The 15,914-nt window shown below is 44.0% G+C and overlaps 1 protein-coding gene across 1 annotated transcript in view; it reads right to left on the reverse strand.

Moving 5' to 3' along the window:
* The window catches only part of KNL1 (kinetochore scaffold 1), a 28,316-nt gene that overhangs the window by 1,538 nt on the left and 10,864 nt on the right, over positions 1-15,914 (reverse strand). The window contains exons 10-24 of the mRNA XM_057430581.1: positions 10,764-15,878; positions 9,973-10,117; positions 8,813-8,880; positions 8,589-8,687; positions 6,268-6,383; positions 5,360-5,450; positions 4,310-4,426; positions 3,625-3,712; positions 3,309-3,383; positions 2,851-2,890; positions 2,633-2,734; positions 1,817-1,917; positions 1,457-1,525; positions 1,223-1,332; positions 556-674 (exon numbers count right to left, since the gene is read on the reverse strand). Coding sequence (XP_057286564.1) covers positions 556-674; positions 1,223-1,332; positions 1,457-1,525; positions 1,817-1,917; positions 2,633-2,734; positions 2,851-2,890; positions 3,309-3,383; positions 3,625-3,712; positions 4,310-4,426; positions 5,360-5,450; positions 6,268-6,383; positions 8,589-8,687; positions 8,813-8,880; positions 9,973-10,117; positions 10,764-15,878 — 6,455 coding nt within the window. The remainder of the gene's footprint in view (positions 1-555; positions 675-1,222; positions 1,333-1,456; positions 1,526-1,816; positions 1,918-2,632; positions 2,735-2,850; positions 2,891-3,308; positions 3,384-3,624; positions 3,713-4,309; positions 4,427-5,359; positions 5,451-6,267; positions 6,384-8,588; positions 8,688-8,812; positions 8,881-9,972; positions 10,118-10,763; positions 15,879-15,914) is intronic.

Below are 15,914 nucleotides of genomic sequence, written 5' to 3' on the forward strand. Positions count from 1 at the left end.
TAAGGAAATACACTAGTAGTAGACAGATAAGGTGAAGTAGTGTTTATCTTGTTCCACCAGGACATGCCACAGAATTGGGAAACAGTACAAGAAAATGAAGACTAAAGAAAATAAACTTGAGTCTAGGCGCAGCCATCCTCCAGTGATTGATTCTGCTCGGAGGAAGCAAACAGAAGATTAAAAGAAGCAAACCACTAAGGCACAGGTAAACTCGTGTCTCTGGTTCCTTTGCATTGCTACACTCTGGCCTAGAGATTTACAGGACAGAGCCAAGTCAAACAGGGAAATAGCAAAGAAGGAGAGGTTACACAATGGTAACGAAGTGGCTGAATCCAAGAACATCTTCATTTCCATGTATTTGGATATTATAGAATCATAGAATAGTTAGGGTTGGAAAGGACCTATAGTGTAATTGTATTAAAATATATTAGATTGGTTTTAAAACCAGTTGCATAAAATCTCAACTTCAAGAAAACCCATTGAAAGTAGTTCAGTGTTTTGTTCTGATTATCTAGGAACAGTCTCTGAAGGTGAGGTTCATCTGAAGTTACTCACTTTGTGTCACTGATCTCTGTCTTCAGAAGATTGAACTTTCCACCCCATCTCTCCAGATATTCCATCTCCTCTCCCAAGATCTTGCAACGATTCACCACCAAAGAGATGTCATGGAGAGCCTAAGTGGGCAACCAGAAAAGCAATCCCATTGCACTCAGGCTGGTGGTCTGTGTGACACTTAAACATGGTTTATCCTAGAAAGCATACCCCAGTAGTAGTTTAACTGCTCTCTCAGTTTGGATGGGAAGGTGAAATGGCACAAGCATAACCACAAATACACATACTTCGCCTTAAGCTTCTCCCTTCAGCTTTGCCAGCAGGGATACACAGACATGCAGGATTTGGCTTGGCACTTCCAACCATTCATTTTTAGGGAGCAGAATGGCATTCAGAGCAATTCTTTCTTTTCTACTAGCAGGAGAAAAGGATTTTAAGAAGTCACCAAGAGAGGCAGGCATTACTGCAGCAAACAAGGAAGAAACCACAGCTTTTAGTGCTCTTGCCTTCACAGGTACTTCCCCTTGTATCTCATGAACCAGATTTTGATTTGCATGGATTAAGCATTCAAGAAGAGGTTTTGGTTCTCAGTATCAGCCCCATTCTCTGTGACAGGAAGGAGTTAAGGTTTTTCCAGTCTTACTGGAAAATTTCTCTGCAGGAACATTACCTGGGGCAAGTAGTACAGTGTGGGACACTTCTCCTGCCAAGAGCCCCGACTTTCGATGAACTGGAAGATGAGTCTTTGGACTAAACATGAGGGAGGTGGGGCTTTTTCCTCTGTGAAAAAGAAAAACACGTTGGCAGAGATCTTTAAAAGCCATGCAGTAATGCAGGAGCAGATACATCACAGATTCAGAGATTATCAAGGCAGCTACACTGAAGCTACTCAACAGAATCTTACCATCCAAGAAGTATTCAAAGTTCAGGCTAACTATCTTTCTGAAAGGATCTTCACCAAAAACATCACCATCTGAGAAGGAAAGGATAAAACCCAAACAACAGTCATTTCCATGCTTAGTTCTGGTGGAGTTACAGCCCTTCCTCTTCAGAAACAGCCATTCATTTCGTGCTTTCTGAATTCTCGTAGAAACCACTGATAAACATATTCAAAGCCACTTCCCTTAGCTCACACAGTCCTGCTGTAGCAGGTTTTCTTTCCTTTCAGCAGATCTTCTCAAATACAGAAACTTGAGCTTTCTGTTGTTTAACTATTGAATCTTTCAAACTTATAAGACTGAAGCCTGACAATGTTGGGACTTACCTGTGGGGGTTCCAAACACCACTGTGAGTTCAATAGAGTCATAAAGAAAACTAAAGACTGCACGCTGTTCACTCCACTCTGTTATCTGCCACTCAGTGAAGCTAAAAAGAGGGGGAAGAAAACACCATCACCCTGAGTGTCAACCAACCAGCCAGCACAATTACCTGAAGGACAAAGATCAGAGTATTAAGCCCACTTGCAGCTTTGACCACCTAATATCATAGGATCCCAGAGTGGTTTGTGTTGGAAAGGACCTTAAAGCTCATCCAGTTCCAACCCCCTGCCACGGGCAGGGACCCCTTCCATTAGAGCAGCTTGCTCCAAGCCCCTGTGTCCAACCTGGCCTTGAACACTGCCAGGGATGGGGCAGCCGCAGCTTCTCTGGGCACCCTGTGCCAGCGCCTCAGCACCCTCACAAGGAAGAGCTTCTGCCTAAGAGCTCATCTCAATCTCCCCTCTGGCATCTGTATATACCAACAATATACCAACAAAATCTTCACTTTGCAACAGAATGTAGGACTCTGTGAGGAACACAACATAACACTGTGCATTTTACATAAATGCTCTTTATGAAAGATGAGGAGAGCTAGACATAGAAAGACTAAATGTAGAGTATGACTGCAGAGTTGTGACTAGAAAGCCAGTGCTTTCTAGTGAAACCTGGAAGTTCACTGAGGCTTTACTGCTGCAAGGACGTGTGCATCCAGAGATTCCCAAATCAAATAACAAGGAAAAGCAAACCCAAACCCATTTATACACAAATATGAGGCCTCAGAACTATCTGATAAAAGTAAACCCCAAAGGTCTTTTCCTTACTCATATCTCTCCAGGATTTCCTGACAGCTTTTTTCTTTCTTCTTTAACTGGTTCATCTCAGCCACCACTTGCTCATTCTCAGTCTCCAGTTCTGACAGTTCTCTGCACAGACAAACCAACCACGTGAGAAGTAGCACATCAGTTGAAAACCACCAACCCTCAAAAACCTGAATGTGGACATCTTATTTGAGGTCTCTAGCTCCTCTTTGACATTTTACCTTTGAAGTTGTTCTTCTTGGACCTTGAGGTTTTCCAGTTCTAAGAGAAAAGGGAAAACATCTCTGAGAGAAGAGCCACAAACACTTGCTGTGCAGTCACTGTCCTTAACAACATGAAAGGTCTCAACTTGATGGCTGTTACTCCTGGATACAGATGTGTGGTCAACAAAGGTTAGTAATTATTCAACAATTGAAGTGCTGAATGTGATGGTCAGTACACACTACTCAAGTCACACTATACCAAGGTCTAAACTCCGTTTTTCCAGGGAAAACCAGTCCTTTTCATACTTTAGCATCTATAATGAGGTGTATCCAGTGCAGAATGAGGTGTATCCAGTGCAGAAAAGGAAGCAGTAGCGTTTGCATCCATATCAGAGTTAATATATCATGTGGGGATTGAGTTTCACTCGCTCCAGTTATAAACCAAACCAGAAAGTGCCATCTGCTGGTACCATTACCTTCCCGTAGGTTTTTCCCTTCTGCCATTTCATCACTGCCATCACAGCCTGCTTCCCCTTCATCCCAGTCAGAATCTGTGGGAAAGAAGTATCAGAAGTGCCAGACCAATATTTAGATTCCATTTTATTTGTTGATTTCTAGTTAAGGCATTAGAAGAAAATTCAGCTGGAAGAAAAGAAGGGAAAATACTCAGAGCATCTGTATGCAGCAGTGCCAAGGACTGACTGCAGCTTGTGTGAACAGAGGTGACCACCGAAGAGCAGCTCTGCAGAGAACCAGACCCCAGCACATGGGGCAGGGACTGCAAACACATACCTGCTCCCAGAGCAACAAGACAGCTCTCTGCTTCCTTCAGCAATCCATCCACCTGCTCTATTCTGCACTGGAGCTTCCCACGTTGTTCCTAAGATGGGATAATTGTGCTCAAATAAATCACATTTAAAAAGCTGAATTGGCTTCTGGGACCACCACGTGGATCTTTGCTTGCTAAGAAACTAATTAAAGAAGCTAATATATCCTGTTGTTAGAAGGAAGAGGCAGCCCAACAAACACTACGGCAGTAGCCATGGTAGCACTAGATACTTAACACTGCATCTTTCTCATGATTTTGCTTATGAGGGAAGTAAATACATTCCTAGAGCTTTTAACACCTGCAAATTTCCAATACCACAGTGCATTACTTCCGCTTTGCTTTGTAAGTTACTAATACTGACATGACTACAGTATACAGGGCTTATTTCTGGGGCCATTTCCTCGAACACTCACATTTTTCACTGTTACTTTAATTGCCAAAACCCTTGGGCAGAAGGTTCCTATAGTCTAAGTGCAAGAAAGTCACTCTCCCTTTGTGCTTCATATTTGCACATAAATAAAAAGGAAGTGTGTTTAATAAGGAACTTTCACAACAGTGCAGTTACATACAATAATTTGGCTCCTACACTTGCCAAAGACAGATAAAATATGGTAGAGGTTCCTTTCTTTAAAGCTGAACACATATTACCTGTGCACTCTGCAGCAATTTGCTGTACAAAGTCACCTTCTGGTTGTGACCCAAGATTTTGCTCTCCTTGGTGAAGTAGGATTTCATTTTGTTCATTTCTGCTCCAAAGCTCTTCAGCTGCAATGAATGGGAAATACAGAAGAGAAAGTGAATGGGAATGTGCCACAGCAGATTATTCCATCAACCCTTTAGACTCTTTCCCTTCTCTGCTCCTCCCAATATCCTGTTTCTCCAGAAGCAGGATGACATGACACTTGCAAATTAAATCAGATTGAAGCCTGGACACTTCCTGTTAGTTCAAGTACAGTTGCCTCCTAAAGTAATTGATGCTTTTTGCAAAGATCCAACAAGATCTTTACTCAAAGAGGGAGCCAAACAACTAAAGAGATGCTTGTACCCAGAGCACCTTCGTTACATACACTGGGTGTCTCTCACCCGGCTGTTTGAGAGGTTTCTTTGGGTGCTTGTGCCCATAGTCATTACCATTCTCCTCTACACACCCTCTGGCCTCACCTTTTGTTTTGGCATGAGACACCACTGTTGCAATCCAAAACCTGAATGTGGTTTTGCTTTTGTGTAATGACACATATTTCCTGTTCCTTATACATCCTGCAACATCGGGTGTCTTTCTGAACTAAATAAGCAATTAATAGATTATTCTGCTCCACTAATGGAGTAGAGACTCTACAATGAGAGCAGTTCATTCTTTCCTTCCAAAATGGCACTTAAGCCCATCTAAACTCTATCTTCTCTGTTCTGCCCTCAACTGACCTGAATTATCTACTTAAATTACTAAGTTTCATTGTTTTATACCAGCATATTCCCTTTAATATATTTCAAAGGGCACATATCCTTGCATTCTTCTGACCTACTGGAAGTCCTCATAGCAGTTTTCCATTCATAAAATACTTTGCCATGCATCACCTACCTGCCTACTGTTATTCTGTGACCATTCTGGTTCTTAGTTTATTTGAGTACATAAAAATTGACCTTATTTCTTCAGTATGGAAGAAGCAACATCATTATCTCTTCATGCAGAAGCAACATTACCTCTTCATCAGAACAGGTTCTCATTACTTCCCACAAAGTCTTATTCACATTCACCAGGAGCTGATCCTGGACATTTGCACATGGTTTTAACCTGAAATATGGGGAAAACCACAGTTGAAATAAAGTCTTGATGCAACTGCACTGAGCCCATAAAGCAGCACATTGGTATTTGTACAATCAATTCCCTTGTTCTAATTAAAACATGGACGTGTAAATAATATCATTTAGTTGGGTTTCACAGCTTGGAGAGACCCTCAAAAGCCTTGATTAAATGGGGGCCATGCTTGATAAACTCTGGCACACAACTCAAAGCTCATTTCCTATAGTCTTTTGGTTGAGGGCAAGTCTGAACAGGAGGTGGGGAGCCAAAGAATAAGGAAGTGGTGCCAAAGAGGTTCTGAACAATCAAAAATCTTAGTACTGATTTTAAATTCTATCATAAAACTTGATTTTGTATAGAAACTGTAAAAGGCAGAATGCACCAGAAGCGTCCTTCAGATAAGGAAATAAATTGTGATAACAGTATTTCAATGTAGTAAACACTGGGATATTGGAACTAACAACAGATTGTGACCCGTTATGATTCTGCTTTCTATGTTTGATCATTTTGGATACAATTTTACAAGTTTAACTCTTCTGACATGCAACTGAAACACTCTATTATTGAAAGATCAATTACTTGAGGAAAAACACAACCTTCAGTATCTCCACAACCACAGCTCTTCCCCAGGATTAGCCCTATGCCCCCTAAACCTGCAATAAACTGCCTACCAGCACAAAGCAGGTCACGTAGCATTCTTTATTTCTCCTGTATATAATGCATTAGCTTTCTTCAGGCCACTCTGCATGCAAGCAGAGGTGAAAAAATAAAATGACTAATATACTTTATGACTATAAACCCTACTTACTCCTCTATCAGCTGAGAAAGGGCCTGGCAATCTTCTTCATAAATACGCAGCTTGGGGCGATGCACATACTGATTGTACATGAGGTCTTTGGGGGTAGGAGCTGCACTGACTGCAACCTGAGGGGAACAGGGGAGAAGTATGAAGAAACAGGAAAAAGAGATGTGTATTTGTCAGAAACAGTAACTTCCAATTCATGTACAGAAAGCAGCAAAAGGCCTGGAATCTTTACTTTTGTGCAAGAGGGAAAAAAAGGCAATTTAGTCAACACAAATGATATTAATTTAGTTGTGATTCTTTTAAATCATTTTTTCTTTTGTTGTGACAGTTTTAAAGAACTCTAAAACAGACACTTTTTACTTTACAGCATTTCCTAAGCTGACACACAGGCATTTTATTCAGTTGGCATAGAAACCCAGCCTGGTTTGGGTTGGAAGGGACCTTAAAGCTCGTCCAGCTCCAAACCCTGCCACGGGCAGGGACCCCTTCCACTGGAGCAGCTTGCTCCAAGCCCCTGTGTCCAACCTGGCCTTGAACACTGCCAGGGATGGGGCAGCCACAGCTTCTCTGGGCACCCTGTGCCAGCGCCTCAGCACCCTCCCAGGGAAGAGCTTCTGCCTTAATCTAACCTGAGCTTCCCCTGTTTCAGTCTGTGTTTCAGTTTGAACCCATCACCCGGTGCCCTATCACGACAGTCCCTGATGAAGTCTGTTGCATGAAGCAAGGCAGAACACCCCACTGCTGTGTGCGCTCCCCTCACGTAATCAGTTGTGCGCTCTGGCTTTCTGCAGACGAACAAAACAAGGCCCACAGCTGCAGTCCTCAGTTCCCAGAAGACATCTCCATTTCTAATGTGAATATTCTACTGATGTATTTGCCCTGACAATGCGACATCTTACAGCAGTAAGACTTGGTTATACAGGAGCCAGTGTTCTAAAAGTCTGAGTCCTAGAATGAATTTCACAAGAATGAATTTTCACAGATATACTACTGTCCATGTGAAGAATATGATCTAGACCACACCTCTTCGTATCTAGTAACTACCTCACTCTTACACTTCTTATCACAAAGACATATTAACAATTCTATCAAAAAGGGTGTCACACCACCCATTCAGCAGAAGGAAGATCAAATCTCAATAGAACTTAAACTTAACTTTGAACAGACTGTTGAAAAGTTCCCAGCACTCTAAAATAAAGTACTGGCATTGAACAAACTCCCAAACTAGTGTCAAAATGCCCCAGTGCATCCTCCACTGTGCTGGCAGAAACTGTAGGAAGCAGCAGGAAATGGAAGGATTTGAACTAAATCCCTATGTATATAGAATCATAGAATAGTTAGGGTTGGAAAGGACCTTAAGATCGTCCAGTTCCAACCCCCTGCCATGGGCAGGAACACCTCACAGTAAACCATGGCACCCAAGGCCTCCTCCAACCTGGCTTTCAACACTGCCAGGGATGGAGCATTCACAACCTCCCTGGGCAACCCATTCCAGTGCCTCACCACCCTCACAGGAAAGAATTTCCTCCTTAGATCCAATCTAAACTTCCCCTGTTTCAGTTTGAACCCGTTACCCTTTGTCCTGTCACTACAGTCCCTAATGAAGAGTCCCTCCCCAGCATCCCTATAGCCCCCCTTCAGATACCGGAAGCTGCTCTGAGGTCTCCCCGCAGCCTTCTCTACTCCAGGCTGAACAGTCCCAACTTTCTCAGCCTATCTTCATACAGGAGCTGCTCCAGCCCCTGAGCATCCTCGTGGCCTCCTCTGGACTTGTTCCAACAGTTCCATGTCCTTTTTATGTTGAGGACCCCAGAACTGCACACAATGCTCCAGGTGAGGTCTCAGGAGAGCAGAGCAGAGGGGCAAGATCACCTTGGACCTGCTGGTCACGCTGCTTTGGATGCAGCCCAGGACACGGTTGGTTTCTGGGCTGTGAGCGCACACTGAAGCCGGCTCATGTCCATTTTCTCATCAACCAGCACCCCCAAATCCTTCTCCACAGGGCTGCTCTGAATCTCTTCTTTATGAATATGAATGCTACACACTGCAATCTTTCTAAGAAACTCCCTCTGTTTCTGAAATGGGAAACTTTTTTCTTCGCATAAAGAAAACTAAGGAGCTCATTCACCTCACATTACCCATTTCACATTACATTTGTGAAATCCAGCCAGACACCAGAGACCAGCCCCAGCATCCTACTGGACATTGATTTGGCTGCAAAATGTGTACAAATGCCCACGTCTGAAACACTCATCTTAAGAAAGCTTATATGAAATAAGGTGCCTTTAAGGTCAATGATGTGATGGACATCAATGGATACTCACACTGGCTGGAATATGGCTCCGCCGAGGCTTCTGAATTGGAACGTGGACTTGAATCAGTGTAAGGAACTCCCCAACTGTGATAACACCACTCTGAAATTTCTGTGAAGATTAGGGAAAACCCATAGATGAGCACACTTTCCAAGTGAGAACACTTATTTGCACATACACACACAAGTTTTTTCCTGTTAGGACAAGAAGTTGGACTCATTCAGCCATTTACATACCTCCCGTAAGTTATCCTCACAGATGCTGTCATTGAGAAGCTGAGACTCCATGCGACTGCTCCGCTGGACTAACCAAGGAACAAGGAGAGGGGCACATTGCTGGGGTTAATAATGTTCTTACAGAAATAGGAATCTAGGCTCATTAACTCTAGGGTTAAACAGCAATATTAATGTAGAGTTTTGACCTTTATGTGTGTATTTCCAGTGCTGAATGAAGTACCTGAGGAAACAACTACTTGGGGCACATAAGGAGGTCTGGATGAAGAATCTAATGTAACATAAAATGTGTGTCACAGTGGCTGAGAAGTAACAGTTCACCTTCTGTGAGAGGAAAGCCAAATGTGACATACTAAAGAGTACTAAGGCTGAGAAGGAAACTCCAACCATTCACAGAGGTAATCCTGTGCAGCCTGAGACCAAAGAGCATCTGAGCTGCCAGCAGCTTTCAAGGGGAAACCATTGCACTCGAGTTCACAGGGCTTGTTTCTCATTCAAAGGAAAGAGCCCAACTTCTGCTGGATAAGGCTGCATGAGGCCAAAATCAGATTGGTTTTGAAAGCAGAGGTGAAATATCCCTTATCAAATGACCAACAGATTTCTGCCTCACTGTTGGGTATCAGGTAATTAAACCTGGGGGTGAATCTGCCTAGAGCCTGCCCCTGCAATGCACTCTGAGGAGTCTCTTTCCAAGAGCACAGCACCAAGGGGTGCAGACTCATTCTGCATGGAACCAGCTTAAAATCATTTTTGGGCCAGCAGTTTGAGCTGGGGCTTTGCTAAGGAAACTGAACAGTCTCATCAGCCCAACTGGCCTTTGAAATCAAAGCTGGACCTAAATTCTGCTCCTTTGTCTTCCCATCTTGGTTCTCCTTGAACAGCTTGGACTGTCAGCCAGCATAAAGGCATGGTACCTGGCTGGCAGCTGTGCCATGGGCATTCCCAAATTGGATTAAAGAATCCCAGACTGGTCTGGGTTAGAAGGGACCTTAAAGCTCATCCAGTTTCAACCCCCTGCCATGGACAGGGACACCTTCCACTACAGCAGGCTGCTCAAAGCCCCATCCAACCTGGGATTAAAACATGTACTACTGGTGGGGCTCTTCCTTGATGAAGCATGAACAACACAAGGTTTGGGACTGGTACCACAAAGGGAATCTTACTTGTTAGTTCTGTGTCAGCCTTAACAGAATCCAGGGAGCTGCTGGTGCTGGCATGGGTACAATCAGGGCTTTTAGCTGAGAGATTTGGAGGATCTTCACCTTCAGGAACTTCTGCTTGGCTTTGAGACACAGCACCAAGAGTCACCTAATGTCAGCAAGTTTAAAAGAAACAAAGAGGTATATAAACCAGAAGTTGATCAGGAAACATTGTAGATGTTTCCTGACATTCATAATTGTTTCATTTTTAGCATGGGTACATCTGATATCTAATCATCATGGTAGAGCAGTGTGGCCAGACAAGTTATTTCCTACAATGACATTTAGGAAGTAAAGCTGCCAAATCCTTCCTTCATTTTGCAGTCCAAGAAGACTCCTCCAGCTTTCAGAATTAGAAAGTTTCTACTGATGATGACAAACTTATTTATAAGGTCAGATGAATGTTTCAGATCAATGTTCCATATTTGCACATATTTTCTGGATTGAATCCCTATTTGTGCTATCTAAAAAAGCTGATTTAAACTCAACATCCATCTTTGGATGCTAAATAGTTGCTTCACTATATCTAAGTCACTCTATATATCACTATATCACTATCGCTATGGCAAAGTGACAACTAGTAAATAGTTTAGGTCAGAGGATGGGGAGTATTTAGTCAAGAAAGGATCAAAAGGATGACAGCAAATGGGAGGTTAAGAGAAAAAGGAAACCTACCAACTGATGTTTCAACTTTGGGGTGTAACAAAAGCCCTATTAGTGCCCACTGTACCCTTACAATGAATGAGTCAACTCACCTGCAGGTGTTGAGAGGCTTTACCATGCAAGTTTTCATCCCTCTTGGTCTTCTTTGGACTTTGAGGATGCTCCTCATCTTGTTCCAAAGCTCTTTTTGTATTGCAAGGTTTTGTCTCTTCAGTTTGATTCTTTTCATCATGGGAGACTGGGGTTTTGCTTATCTCATTGCAGTTATTTTCCACGAGCTCAGAGCTTTCAGATTCATTTGAATCCATTTCTTCCAGGCAGACAGGAAGAAATTCTTCTGCTATAAACTGAGAGGGGCTGAAGTTCTGCCACACAGGCTTCTTGTTACGTGGGGTTTCACCAGTGGTTACTTCTGCAACTGGTGCTTCTCTTTTGTCTGAGGACTTTGTATTTGTGTCTTGGCCACTAGAAACAGAAGGATTCCTTCTGCTGGGTAACTTAGGCTGGAAGATAGCCAGAGGGACATTTATTCCTTGGTATGGAGCCTTTAAGGCCACACCTAAATGTGCACCTGTGGGAGCAGCTCCAGATTCAAGGCATGTGTCCTCCTGTTTTTTGGTGTTACTTGGTTCATTTAGAGTATTTTTCCCTACCCTCAAAGTGTCCTCTGGCTGAGCTGAGGAACTGGGCAACTGGACAGAAAGAGCAGTTTCAGAAACAGGGAAAACTGCAGATTTCCTTCTAATATTCCTCAGTTTTGAACAAATATTTAAGATACCTGAGAAGTCAGAGGAACGAGTGGGGTCTGCTCGATCTCTTGGACCGTCACTGACCACAGGTTGCTTTGTTTGGTCAGAGTTGATGTGAAAGTCTTTTGGTGGTGGCTCCCCTTCAGCTGACAGCCCCTGGTTTTCCTCTGACTCCTTGTTAGAGACAGTAACAAGATTTGCTCCAGCCAAGCCCAAGTCTGTAACTACATCTTCACCTCTACATGAATCCTCTTCTAGTCCTTGGTTTCCCTTTGAACTACATGCATCTGGTGGATTGGGAAGTGAAACATGGGATGCCAGATCACCACTTCCCTCCCCACAATCCGTGGGACCCTTACTTGGAAGTTTGGAAGATTTTCCCTTTGAGTTCAGGGTTTCTGGTGGAATGAGATCCTGCTCCCTGCTCACAGGGACAGAATTATCTGTGGGAAGGTCTACATCCTGTGGTGCCTCTACTCCCATGGTCTCTTCTGGAGGTGAGACAGAACACACAGGATTTGGTGGTGTACCACTGGGGACTGGGATAGCTCCTTTCTTGTTTGGGAACACTGAGGCTGATGATGCAGCAGAGGAAATGCTGGGCTCATCCTCAGATTTTGGATGACACTCACCATTCAGGTCTCCTGGATGTGAGGAATCTGTTTCACCTCTGCAAGAAGACAAGCCACAATGCAAGTCTGCTTGCTGAGTGCTCTTCTGTGATGCCTCCTGGTCCAATCCACTGATATTGTTATTAACAGCAACAGTGTGGGATGCAGTTATTTCCATATCATCCTGGTTGTGGGCGTACACAATGGTTTTATCAGCAGGAGCTGCAGACCTGGCTGGGATGGACTCTCTGCACAGCACCATCTCACCATGCATCACTGCTGTCTGAGCTTTAGTAAACTCCATGTCCTCAGCCAAAGTGAAAATGACAGTTCTGGAACCTACCACAGCCTCCTGTCTGAGCTGTTGGGCCATTTTCGGTCTGTCCTCACAAAAGCCTCTTGCAACACTTTGATCAACAGGGTGAGACTCAGTTATTTCCATCTCAGCCTGGTTACTTGTGATCATCACTGTGGGAGTCACAGGAACAGCCCCACGGAGCTGCCTACTTGGCAGGGGATCCTCTTCCAAAGCTACATGATGGGTTCTAGTGATGTCCATATCATCCAGAGCAAACACAGTAGCTTCATCATTTGAAAGCACTTGGTCTCCAACCACCTTATCCTGCTTTGATTTATCATCACATGCAACTTTTGCAGCAATTCTATCAGCAGAGCAAGACCTGACAGTGTCCGTGTCAGCCTGACTGCATGTGAACACAGCAGTTTTAATGGGATGAGCTGAAGAGAGGGATTGAAGCCCTGACTCATTCTGCAAGACCATTTCATGGCCTATGGCAGCTGTATGGCTCTCTGTGATATCCATGTCATTATTGTCATCATTCAGTGAAAACAAAACAGTCTTTTCCCCTGCTGTTCCCTTCAAGCTTTTCCTTCCAGTCTTTTTAGCTGTGTTAAGTATTCCTAGAGACCCAGCCTTTTCCATAGGTTTATCAATTGCAGCAGTAGCCAGTCTGCTTATTTCCATATCATTATTGTAGGTAAAAACACAAGTTTCATCTCCAGCAATTAAAGATGGGTCATCATTGGAACTTCTAAGCTGCACAGTTACTTTGTTGTCTGCTGACACTGTGTGGCTCCTGGTGATGTCCATGTCAGCATCTTCTAAGAATATGGTGTCATCTGGAAGAGGCAGATGTTTTAAACCACCCATGGTTAATGTTCTCTTGCCAGCTACCAAGGAGTGCACATCACACACAGGCTGCTCCTGAGGATTCACTGTCATTGTGACCCCTTTACTTAAGGACATTATTTTGTTTTCATCCTGAACACTCAATCCAGGTACTGCTTTTCCTGCTGATAAAGCAGCAGTGATGTTTCCTGTCAAGTCCATGTTTTCACCAGAGGGAAACACAACTGACTTCTCAAAGAACGAAGGCACTTGGGCATGTCCCATGTGTAGCTCAGAGGCAGTGGCCGCAACTAGCTCCTCAGCCCCCCTCAAGCACAGGCCACCAGCTCCGTGGGGACTTTTAAAAGCCTCCTCAGAAGAAACTGTTTTACCCACTGCAAAATCTCTCCTAGAACCTTTCTCCTGCTTGCCTGAGCTTTGGCCACTTGCGTTTAGTCCTAATGCCGTTCCACGCTGTTCATTCCCTTTCATTCCAGAGGGAGCAGGCTCATTACTGGGAATAAATGAACCATTTGGAGCCAAAGGAGTAACAGTTTGATTACTGGTGCTCATTTTCAAAGCCACACGCTCTGCTGCTGCTGTCTGACTCATGACCTGTACACCAGGACTGGTGGAGCACTGGGAGGTCTGGTTCTGCAGTGGCTGGGATAACACTTTACTGTAGTTATGATTATTCCCATGTTCTTCTACTGCATTCAGAGGAGCAGCAGCAAAGGCAGGAGGATGAGTTTTAGTCATGTTGCTGTTTTGTTCACCTGAAAATGTGCCTATTCTGTCATTTGTGCTGGAAACGGAAGCATTTAGAAGGCTTTTTCCCAAAGGCTGTGCCATAACCTTTTGAGTTTGCAAAGACACAAATGCACAGGATTTGGTGACACTGCTCTCAGGGACTTCTCTCTTTTGCTGCTGCAATGGACACACAGTCTTTGCACAGGAACCTGCACCACTTGCTTGAAAGTTTGGTTTTCCAAGCTGCTTCTCAACCATCTCAAGAGCCACAGTATCCAATTTCCCAGCCTGGCTTCTTTTAACGTTCCCATTGGTACTGATCACCTCACAATTTTCCTTGTCCATATCGGAATAATTTGCACCTTCACTGACGTTTGTGTTCTGGTTCTTTCTTGGAATTATTTTACAATGCATTTGTTTTGCTTCTGCAGTTATCTTCTTGCCATGATCATCAATGACAACAGCATGGCACTTGGTTATTTCCATTTCTTCCTGCTCATTTGAACTGGGACACGTTGATCTGTTACCAAGAAAATGAGGTTTGCAAGGGACAGAGGTGAACACTCCAGTGGGAGATTCGCTTGCAGCATTCTCTCCATCCTTGACAACACAAGCCTTGGTCAGGTCCATGTCTTCCCCCGAGAATATCACTGTCTTCTCACCTGGCATGGAAACAAGCTGCGAGTTCCCTAGCCTGTGCTGGAGTCTGCTTTTGGGAACCCCACGGGATGCTGGATTTGTACAGGGATCGAAGCCAGCATTCGCTGAAGCATTCCCATGATCCTGGGACACTTTCTTGATTAGCTCATCCGAGCCTGAGGGCACTTCAAGTGCGCTGGTTTTATACAACACAGGAGCATCATGATCTGAAGCTGTCAGGCTCTTTGCCATGTCCCTACCATCATGTGCCACATGGCTGTGTTCTGCCAGAACAGTGTTTGCATTAACTGGCTTTTCAAAAGCTTTAAGATGTGAACTGTTCGTTTCTTTGGTACTGTCACTACAGATGACATCTGTGTAATTCCCAGTTATTTCCATGTCCTCACATTTAGACACATCAATGGTTTTATCACCTCGGAAGACAGTCTCAGAAGAAACAGTTCCTGGGATGGTGCCCACTGCTCTGGCCTCTTGTTTAGCAGGTGGCAGCATGGTGGGATCTCGCCTGTCTTGAAGTGGTTTTCTGTCTGTACAAAGCTGAGTGTCCTGCTGAACAATTAAGTGCTGATGAGATGGTCTCTTTAACGTGGAATTGTCCAGCTCTGTGGATGGGAAGTCCTTTCGGAAGTTTAGACTTTGATTCCCAACATTGGTGGAGGGAAAAGACACCTTTGCAGTGTGACTGGTTGTCATATCCATCCCATCATCTGCAAAGGCCTTGGTGACATCCTCACACTGTAATTGCTGTGGTGGAGCTTGAGAAGAAAACGTGGCTTTGACAAAAGATCCCTGGCATTTGGTCACTTCCATCCCACCATCTTCCTCTCTAAAGACTTTGGTCATGTTGCAGGTGTCCAGTGGCTCATGGGAACATGCAAATTCCACTGATGATGGTGCCACAGCTTCTGGGACTTGAGAAGGGATAAAGAAAACATTCTCTTTCTCAGGGCCCTCCACAGGGCTGAGGGTCTTCTCGTTTGACTTCAGGCTCATCAAAAAATCATTGAAGTCTATTTTTTTTACAGTGGCAGCATCTTCTTTCTGTTCTGAAGGTGGACACAAATGGCTTGTAGGATCAGAGAAACACTGGAATTCTTTGCTCCCTTCTGCCTTCCCACTGTTAGAGTTTAACCCTGCCAGAAAGGATTTGATATCTATTTTCTCAGTGTTGTCAGCCTGGTTGTTCTTCAGGTTACGTGTGATGACGGCAGTGTGACTGGCTGTCATATCCATTTCATTCTCCTCTGAAAAGATGAAGGTGGCGTTGTGCCTGTTTTGTCTTTGAGTGGCATCGTCTGCATCATACCACTGGAAAAAACCCAACCAAAAACAAACGAGAGGAAG

The sequence above is a fragment of the Pezoporus wallicus genome, unplaced genomic scaffold, assembly GCF_028554395.1.
Source record: "Pezoporus wallicus isolate ANWC-B61680 ecotype Strahan unplaced genomic scaffold, APGP_CSIRO_Pwel_v1 contig_8824, whole genome shotgun sequence".
NCBI classification, from domain to species: domain Eukaryota; kingdom Metazoa; phylum Chordata; class Aves; order Psittaciformes; family Psittacidae; genus Pezoporus; species Pezoporus wallicus.